Source organism: Zea mays, chromosome 3 (assembly GCF_902167145.1).
Source record: "Zea mays cultivar B73 chromosome 3, Zm-B73-REFERENCE-NAM-5.0, whole genome shotgun sequence".
Taxonomy (NCBI): Eukaryota; Viridiplantae; Streptophyta; class Magnoliopsida; order Poales; family Poaceae; genus Zea; species Zea mays.
In genome coordinates, this window is record NC_050098.1 from 20459851 (window position 1) to 20470294 (window position 10444).

Here is a 10444-nt window from a genome sequence, read left to right on the forward strand (position 1 = left end):
GTTCAAATTTGTAAAATTTCTCAAACGGTGTGACTGAGCTTCTTTGCAGTATCTCTGGATAGCCGCGCCCAAGCTTATCGGTAAAGGCAAAGCTGCTTTGCTTTTACTTTTGCACTAGTTGCCAAATGTTCATTGAAACCGGGGTCACGTCTGTTTTGGATCTTCGCCATCCTATGTAGGAGTCACTATAGATTAAATGGGAAAAATATGTATAAGAGATAGAAGAGACAGTGAAAAAAATGAGAGAGAAAATAGAACAGGAAGAGTTTTGATTTAGATCTTCGGGGTTCATACTGAAGGGTTTGTCTCTGCATATTGTCCGCGAAGAGTTCATCTCTACTAATTGTCCCTCAACTGTACCATCCCATTATATAATAAAATTTCATCCCAATATATTAATTATATAGAGTCCGTTCTTAGGTCTATTGTGTTTAGAGCATTAGGTGGTACATGCCCTCACGCGGCTATTTGCCATGCTGGGCTATGCATTGGACTGAAGATTGACCCATCTATCCCATATAATCTTGAGGAATTGGGTTTTATATCCGAAACGGGCCTAATAAAGGCCTGTATGTGTATTGGCTTAAGGATCATCTTTATTTGGGTTATAGACTGGACCTATAACTAGGGCTTGAGCTTGCGACGACTCGACTCAGCTCTGCCACCCGCGAGTTGACTCGATCCAACAATAATTTATTAAATAAAATCCTAATTAACCTACAATATAAGATATTAACTTATATTAAATAGACAAGACGACTAGCTAAGTTATTTTTTATATTATATTAATAATATATTTATTTTAGTAATCTAAAATATGTTTTTGAGATTTTTGTATTATATTTTAGAGAGCGGTTTATATTATATTAGTAATATATTTATTTTATATATCTAAAATACTGGCTCAAGCCGAGCCAACTTTTTCAGCCGGCTCCGAACCCAACTGCAACTTTTCAGGCTCTTTCAGAGGAGCGAGGCTCGTTACTTTCGAGCTCGTTTCTGTTGAGAACTACGTTACCACGGATCACCAGATCCGCTCCCTTCCCTCCCGTCAGCAGTAGAGGCGCAAGAAGATGTAGAGAACCCGTCTCCCTTCCCTTAAGCACGACAGAGGAAACACACGAGACACAGGATATAGGGTTGGGCCTCTGGCCTCTTTCTGATCTCTGTATTATGACGGGGTATACAGGTTCCTTATATAGAGATGTGAGACCCCTCAGGGGCAAAGCAGGTATTTGCCCACATAACCCTAACTAGGGTTACTTAACACTCCCCCTTGGGCGAATACCGCGACCAACACATGCCTCGTTAAAACTCCAAAAAACCCAGTGGGAAAAATGTGGAGAAAGAGTGCATGGTGATACAAATTGCATTTGCACTTTATTGGCTCGTTAAAAACCTCATGTGAGAAACTTCAAGAAAACTCACCAAGGGAAAAAGAGTACAACAGCTGTCATCGTGACAGATTTCGATCCGTTGGGATCTAGATTCTATCGAATCTTCTACAAGGGCTAACTTTAGAAATGTGCTCCCCCTGATCCTTGCAAAATCGTATCAATAAGGCAAAACATATTCTTCTGGAAGTATATGCACATAAAGATTCAGCAAACGGATTGCATATCCTTGCAAGGTCTATTTCAGGAACTTTACCTCTACTCACTTCTAGGATATATGAGGTAAGTGCACGTATCAATATAAATAAGCCACTTTGACTGATGGTGTTCGATCGACTGGATCTATATATTTAATAAAAAGTTCCATAAAGGTTCACATATTGATCATCAAGCTCACGCCTTCAGGACATAGAATATAACATTTATTGTCTCACGATTGTGATCAATACAAGCATTCGCTCCCCCTGACGATGACATCTGTCAAAGTGGTTATCCCTCATAACTCAAGTATATTCTTCAAGATATATGTCTCATTGTTCATCTGGAATAACGAGAATGGATGAGGTCGGGGTGCTATCATTTTCTATCTTACACCATAATTTATACATAGTTGTGCAAAGCAAGTAACATGTCCTTCTATAGGACTTTAGGGGATAATATAGTTGCAATAGTACAAATTCTAAATATGACACATCGCTCCAGGCGTTCATCCATTGCAACATCTATGATAGTGTAACAAAAGTCCATCAAAGATCGTAATCCATTAGTGATTTTTCATCGATTAGATACATCGTTATAGTCTGTCATTCTGGCACAATGGGGATATTTTGCCAGTAACACCTAAACCTTATAGGTTCCTGCCATCGGGGCTTTAGAGGATACCGTAATTCCACATCAAGTGGAAAATACCATGAGTAAAACTCGTGGAATGCACATGTGCTTATTCGATGAACTTCAAGTCCTTTGGTACCTCATCTTATTCCTTTTCGGGTCTGTATGGGTCTTTATCCCTTTATAGGGATTATCAAACTTTGGTGTTTAACACAGATTTTATGTCTTCTGGAAAGGTTCCATCTAGGAACTATAATCTCAAATAGGAGATATTCTCTCTACATAGGAGAGTGTTCATTCGTCGGGAATGTATTATTCGGTACTAGATTTATATGTTGCATATTTATAATTCAAAGATATGAGTCCTCCTAGGATCTCATGACGGATCTTCAGAATCCTATTAACTGCATATTTTAATTTATGCCATTTGCCAGATATAATACATAGCGGAACAGTGGTTATTCAACACATATGTGGGATGGGTCTCTCACAAGACCACTTGAACCATCGCATTCACCACACATTATTTCAATAGTGCCCATAAATGTCTGAACTTCAAGCTCGTGACTTTCATTTTGCGATTATTGGTTCAGCCCCGATTGCATTTATCAATGACCCGATAAGAGAGCTTAAAGCACTCATGCCTAGGACTTTGTTTTGGATCCCTTTGCAATTTATAGAGGCAAGATAGGTGTCGACACATTTGTCTCCCACATTTAATAATGATCTTCGTCATTTCCCAAAAACAAAAGATTCATTGTTCTGTATTCCTAGCACAATGATATTGCGCGCATTACTAGGAATTTCATCATCATGATGAACCTCTTCGTGAGGCAAATCACCATCAGGGTGAATTAATCAAAGGAGAGTTATCACAGACCACGTGAATCTGCAATCAGAACATATGCTTTGACTAAGGCCAATGGATCATATTCGCAGGCGTCCCTGAGAATAGATCAAATGCCAATAAGTCAAATGTGGATATGATATTAATCCCGGGTATATCCACATCTACATCAGGTAGAAGCATTCAGACCAATATGGTTACTCCTCAACGATTTCTGGCAAACTCCATATACACAGGAGTACACACTGAACGATATGTTCAGTTTGGCTTTTGTGCGTTTAATAGAATATTGAGGCATTACACTATATGGGCATTCCTCCCCCTAATGCCGAGATGTTCTAAAAGCATACAGATAAAATCCCCAACCACAATCATCCAGTTGTGGGCAATGTATGCTATTGTGGTGATTTATTTGGGAAATCTTACGCACATTACAGATAGGGGTTTTATGCAGTGAGCTTTGGACTTAGATTAATGTAGTGGCATGAATACTACATAGTTGTCCTTCAACATGAAGGGTTAGTCTCAACATCGAGCGAGACACGCAACAACAAGTTGCTTCATGGTTACAATTCTGCAAAATTATTGTTATTACTACCAAATGCATAGTCAATCATTAAGATTTAGACTGATATGCGCAACACTATTTTATCCATAAGGGTCCTTCAGGGGCTCATGCATACCATTCGTCGTTTGGAGCTATTAGTTGACTTCAGATCAACAAGTAAAATGATCATCCGGGTCTAGCGCTCACAAGGACATTCACTGGTTGCATTGTGCTTTTAAGCACATAGGAGAATTTGCGCATATATAATGGTGGTAAAGTGCACGGCATCAGGCCAATGCTGCCAAGCAGAGATTTTTATATGCAGAGATGTATAGTCCAGCTCGTTTTTATCATTGCCCATGGGTTACCCAATTACTCATACCATTATGAAATTGGGTATCGATTTATGCAACATTTTTAGGTATTATAATTTTGAGAGAGAACTTATAACAATAATTAATTATTTGTGGTGTTGCCAGCAGGGCAAACATTTCTTCTCATATTATATACCAAATTGTTCTATAAAGCATTATTTCGATCTCTTCATTGTTCAGAAAAAAAGAGAAGCTTTGGAATAGAACAGATAAGGCCAAGAATTCATTTTATCTGGGAAAACCACCATATAACTAGCTTTTGATGAAGCAAATGATGATAACTGCTTGGCAAGAATGAAATAGGACTGGTGTCCGTCTAGGATCCATCTTCAACAACAGATATTACTGCTCTCATACGAAGAAATCATCAGTAGAGAGGATACAATAGGTCTCTACAAGATCTTCATATTTCTATCACAAATTACCATCACTGACAGTATTGCGGTCGAGAATTGTGGCTCTTCCAACGCCAAGAACCAAGGACAAATTAATGCCTAATGTAGCTTCAAGCTTTGTGGTGATGTGGGATTTCATAGCTAGTTTCTACTCTTCTTACTCCTAGTAGATCAGAGATAGATTATGGTAAGCATTTTAAAGGTGGAATCCAATGTAGTTCTGCTACATAAACTCCAGGTATATGTCCATTCAGGACTGACCTTTACCATTTGGCTGAAAAGTATATCATACCAATCAAAGGACTATACCTAGTCAATTCAGCGACTATAAGTATTGACAATTCTGAGATGTATGCAACACAAGCATAGAGGTCCTGGACAGGACGAGTAAAGTGGTTCGACGGGAACACACTATGGTTTTCACACCAACATAGTGAAAAATTTCTCAGAATAACCTCTCGGTATACTCACAACTTCGTGTTGCTGGCGATTACATGTCCTTTTATCTCATAGTTTGCTTCATGTCATTTAGCGACAAAGAGAGCAATGTGCTAATATCTGGTTGAGCAATGTATGACTGAGATTTATAGTCTTAAATCATTTGGTAAGGCCTTTTGCTTACTAATAGAATCCCAATTTGTGATGTCTTCTATGCCAAAAAGGCTTTCATGCATTAATGTTGAATTTCTTCAGGTTACTTCGGGTAAAACTTTATGCATGAGGAGAGAGAGCAAAAAAATAACTTATCTATGTTTTATTGTATTTCAATTTATTTTCCCAGATTTCCAAGCACTATAGAGCTTGATATAGTTGTTATGGCCACTTGGCGATATATAAATATATATAATGCCACACAACACACTCAAATAAAATATAGGGCCAAATAAAATTGTTTATGGAGGTTGCGCATAATGTGACTTTAGGGGACTGAACAACCCACCACAATCCACGCGAGTACAAGCTCTAGCGTCTGGTGTCAACGCGTGTGCGGCCATCAGGGCTACGACACCACAACAAGCCTTCGTAATAAGCGCAACAGGCACAATTATGACTTGGTAATTGGGGTACACGATAAGTCCACGCAACGTGCGCAACAGGCGCAATTGTGGCTCAATGATCACGGCAGACAGATAGTGCCTACAGGGCATGCGAAAAATACGCGACTCAGCGATGGCGGTCTGACTCAATAGGAGTGGTCCGATTAAGTGAGAGTGCAACATAGCAATCACATGACGCAGCCAAGTTCGTACGACACAAATACTGTGTCGTGTTGCCAGGGCGCAGTCAATATTCAGCTAATGCCATAACTCAGCCAATAATAACATAGCCTGATCAGTGTGTCCGAGTACCCACTATACAAATTAATCGTTCGTCGTGAGTCTGATAGCTCAACGCAACACAAATATTTAAAGCGGTAAAAAATACACTGCATAACCTTTAAATGCATTTTAGTAATTTTCTGCTAATTATCTACTACAGGAAATAAAGTAGAGAAATGGTACTATAATTAATGCATAAGCATAAATAGACCAGGCGCATAAAAATATTTTTACATATTTAAACATGCATTTTCTACTAATTATTTACTACAGAAAAATAATTAGCCAATGTACCTAGACATCACCAATGGTCAAGCGGTCATGCAAGGGCAAGCACACAGCCATGGCAACAGGAAACAAGAATGGGCGGACGTGCTGAGCAACGTGCCTACAACATTTTTTTTCTTTCTGCACACTGCATGGTGCATGCAGGCTGGTGGCATGCAAGTTTGTTTTTCGGTGTGGCGGAATGGACGGCAGAAAGTGAGGCAAGCGGGTCAGTACTCAGTAGCCGGTCACTTTTTTTATAGAAATAATTCTCAACCGCATGCTCTCCTCTATCTCCTGGAAAAAGGGATCTGCGTGCTAAAAAAGTTGGAGGAGTGCAGGCAATCGTCCACGCCAGGCAATCGTCCTCACGAGAAATTTGGAGGAGCGGCCATGCACAGTCTACGGAACCGCCCATTCCGCGCCAGGGATGGCTAGCAGCGGCAGCCGCAGAGCGGTCTCACAATTTTTTTTCACCGCACTAAATTTCATATCACTTTTCTTTAATCTTTTTCGAGGAACGAATGAAGAACAGTAGATCCATCCTACTTAAAAATGCATACCACGTTTGCGTAGAGGGCAAATCGAAGACTGTCGCGTAGGACAGTTCGGCTAGGCCGGTGACCTGCCGACTTGACGGAGAGTTGATGCAGATCTGATCTCGCAGCAACGTCGAGGTAGAGCGTGCTGATAACGTGTTGAGAACTACGTTACCACGGATCACCAGATCCGCTCCCTTCCCTCCCGTCAGCAGTAGAGGCGCAAGAAGATGTAGAGAACCCGTCTCCCTTCCCTTAAGCACGACAGAGGAAACACACGAGACACAGGATATAGGGTTGGGCCTCTGGCCTCTTTCTGATCTCTGTATTATGACGGGGTATACATGTTCCTTATATAGAGATGTGAGACCCCTCAGGGGCAAAGCAGGTATTTGCCCACATAACCCTAACTAGGGTTACTTAACAGTTTCTACCCTAGTGCTGGGAATATGGACTAGGCTTTTTAGGCTAACACGAGCACAACCCGAAAACAGTAGCCCAAAGTACGATCCGACACGAAATAATATGGGCCATGCTAGCACAGTCTGAAGGTGGGTTTAGGCCGGGCCTCAAATTCCAGCCCATCGGGCCCAACACGGTCCAATTAAGCCCAATTTGCTTAATTTCTTTAATTCAGTAAGATATCAACTTTATATTGTTGTGATATTTGGATTTTATGTGATCAAATGATGTTAGGATTGTTTAATATCTTTAATTTAGTAAGCTATGAACTTTATGTGGTTGTACTATTTTGATATTATGTGGTTAAATATACGAACCGGGATTGGACCGGCACGACCCAACGAAGGCACGACGTGGTTTAAGTCTGGGCTGGGCCACTGTTTTTGCACTTTGGACTGGTACGGCACAGTCCAAAAGTTTTTTAGACTCTCGTAGCCCAAACACGTTTGGCACAAAGCACGATAGACTTGGACCGAACCGAACGAGCGAAGCACGATAGGCTTGGACCGGCCTGACCCGGCCCAATTCCTAGCACTATTCCACCCCTACATGTAACTGAGTCGCATCTCGGATTGTTAACTTGGCTAGAGACCAGCATCGGTTCTCAGATCATTCTGGACCAGCATAGGTTACTTGTTTTAGAGAGCTCAAGGTGATAAGTGGTTTTTTTTGAAACACGATAGTAGTAGGTCAATATACTACACGAGACGACAGCTGGTTTGTTTTTATTTATTCACTCGCAGAACACAACACACTGAGTCGGGGAGCTCACCGAACAGCACAATGTACAGACGATGACCACGAAACACTGAACAGCACACGTACACACCAGACATACCAAAGCAGAGCAACCACAGTACCACACACACGAGTCGCGTCGCTGAAACCCAAGACCCGACGCCGCGACGCGAACGCGACGCGACCATTCACCTCGCGTCCATGTCTTCTTCAGCCGGAGATCTGGATGCTCTTAACCTCAGGCTTCTTGACCTCGGCCTTGGGCACGGTGACCGTGAGCACGCCGTTCTCCAGCGCGGCCCTCACCTCCTCGGTCTTGGCGTTCTCGGGGAGGCGGAAGCGCCGCACGAACTGGCCGCTGCTGCGCTCCACGCGGTGCCACTTGTCGCCCTTGTCCTCCTTCTCCCTGCTGCGCTGCCCGCTGATGAGCAGCACGTTGCCGTCCTCCACCTCCACCTTCACCTCCTCCTTCTTCACGCCGGGGAGGTCGGCCTTGAACACGTGCGCCTCGGGCGTCTCCTTCCAGTCGATGCGGGCGCTGGCGAAGGCGGCGGTCTCGGAGGCCGCCGCCGCCGACGACGACGACGGCACGATGGAGCGGAACACGCTGTCGAAGGGGTCGAAGAGGTCCACGGAGAATGGGTCGAACACGCTGCCGCGCCTCACCAGCGACATTTCTGCTTGGTTGCTAGCGGCTCGCTGCGGGCGAGTCTGCCAACTGCGAAGTAGCGAGTCTTGTGGATTGGAAGATTTCGGTGCGCGTTGCCTGCTCCTGCTCTGATCGCGATCTTCGCTCTGGATTGGGATTGGGTTGGGACGAGTTGTGGCCTTGTGGGGTGACGCTTTTATAGCTTCGTCAAGAGCGGTCGCTGAATCGTCTGGACTTCTCTCCACTCTCCCCTTGCTTTCCAGAAAGATGAAAGCTTTCTTCCCGTTGTTTCTGATCTGAAGGTCCCACATTGTTCCAGAGCAGTCTACGTCCCGCTCGACGGGGCCGCCCTCTCTTCACTGTGCTTGCGGAATTTATTTTCCCTGAATAATTTTGCTTCCACGAACACGTTCTCACTGTGCCACATGTACTCCCGTCTAGAAAAACTAAAAATCTAGTTTTCTAAAAAAATCAAATAATATAAATTTAACCAAGTTCATAAAAAATACTATTAGTATTGTCGGCGTTTCGAGACCGGGGGTCCCTCGGGCCAACAAGTGAGTGTCGCCGCGTGCTCCAGCCCAGATGGGTCGAGCGCCTAGGCGAGCGCGAAGGGGGAAGGAGCGTGGCGGCCGGAGACCGGCGTGAGAGAGGTGGGAATCCCGCGGCCTTCGTGTTCGTCCAGCGCCCAGGTCGGGTGCGCTTGCAGTAGGGGGTTACAAGCGTCCACGCGGGAGAGGGAAGCGAGCGGCCCCAAGAGAGCGCCTGTCCCGTCCTCGTCCCCGCGCGGCCAACCTTCTCTAAGAGGGCCCTGGTCCTTCCTTTTATAGACGTAAGGAGAGGATCCAGGTGTACAATGGGGGTGTAGCAGAGTGCTACGTGTCTAGCGGGGGAGAGCTAGCGCCCTAATTACATGCCGATGTGGCAGTCGGAGAGATTTTGGCACCCAGCTGGTGTGATGTCGTGGCCGTTGGAGGAGCGACGGAACCTGGCGGAGGGACAGCTGTCGGAGCGGTTGAGTCCTTGCTGACGTCCTTCTGCTTCCGTAAGAGAGCTGAGAGTCGCCGTCGTCACAGAGCATGCAGGGCGCCATCATTGCCTATCTGGCGGAGCTAGCCAGATGGGACACCGGTCTTGTTCTCTGCGGCCCGAGTCAGCTCGGGGTAGGGTGAAGATGGCGCTTCCTGTTGACGTGGCTGGCCTGCGCCCTAGGTTGGGCGACGTGGAGGTTCCTCCGAAGCCGAGGTCGAGTCTGTCTTCCATGGCCGAGGCCGAGTCCGAGCCCCTGGGTCGGGCGAGGCGGAGAACGTTCGGCAGAGGCCAGGGCGGAGTCCGAGCCCTGGGGTCGGGCGAAGCAGAGTTCGTTGTCTTCTAGGGCTGAGCCCGAGTCCGAGCCCTGGGTCGGGCGGAGCGGAGTTCGTCGTCTTCTGGGGCTGAGCCCGAGTCCGAGCCCTGGGGTCGGGCGAAGCGGAGTTCGTTGTCTTCTAGGGCTGAGCCCGAGTCCGAGCCCTGGGTCGGGCGGAGCGGAGTTCGTCGTCTTCTGGGGCTGAGCCCGAGTCCGAGCCCTGGGTCGGGCGGAGCGGAGTTCGTCGTCTTCTGGGGCTGAGCCCGAGTCCGAGCCCTAGGGTCGGGCGGAGCGGAGTTCGCCGTCTTCCGGGACTTAGCCCGAGTCCGAGCCCTGGGTCGGGCGGAGCGGAGTTTCCTATGGTGCCTTTGGCAGGGCCTGACTGCCTGTCAGTCTTATTCTGTCAAGGGGCACTGCAGTCAGAGTGGCGCAGGCGGCGCTGTCCTTCTGTCAGGCCGGTCAGTGGAGCGGTGAAGTGACGACGGTCACTTCGGCTCTGCCGGGGGGCGTGCGTCAGGATAAAGGTGTCAGGCCACCTTTGCGTTAAATGCTCCTGCGATTCGGTCGGTCGGTGCGGCGATTTAGTCAGGGTTGCTTCTTAGCGAAGGCAGGGCCTCGGGCGAGCCGGAGATGTGTCCGCCGTTGGATGGGGGCCTCGGGCGAGACGGAAATCCTCCGGGGTCGACTGCCCTTGTCCGAGGCTAGGCTCGGGCGAGGCATGATCGAGTCGCTCGAAT

General features: G+C 46.2%; 1 protein-coding gene across 1 annotated transcript; it reads right to left on the reverse strand.

Annotated features, from left to right (window-relative positions):
• Positions 1–7671: 7671 nt before the first annotated feature.
• Positions 7672–8604, reverse strand: LOC100280576 (16.9 kDa class I heat shock protein 1). The gene has a single exon (NM_001153495.2). It carries the CDS (start codon positions 8386–8388, stop codon positions 7924–7926), a length of 465 nt encoding a protein of 154 aa, NP_001146967.1. The 5' UTR covers positions 8389–8604; the 3' UTR covers positions 7672–7923.
• Between the last annotated feature and the right edge of the window lie 1840 nt (positions 8605–10444).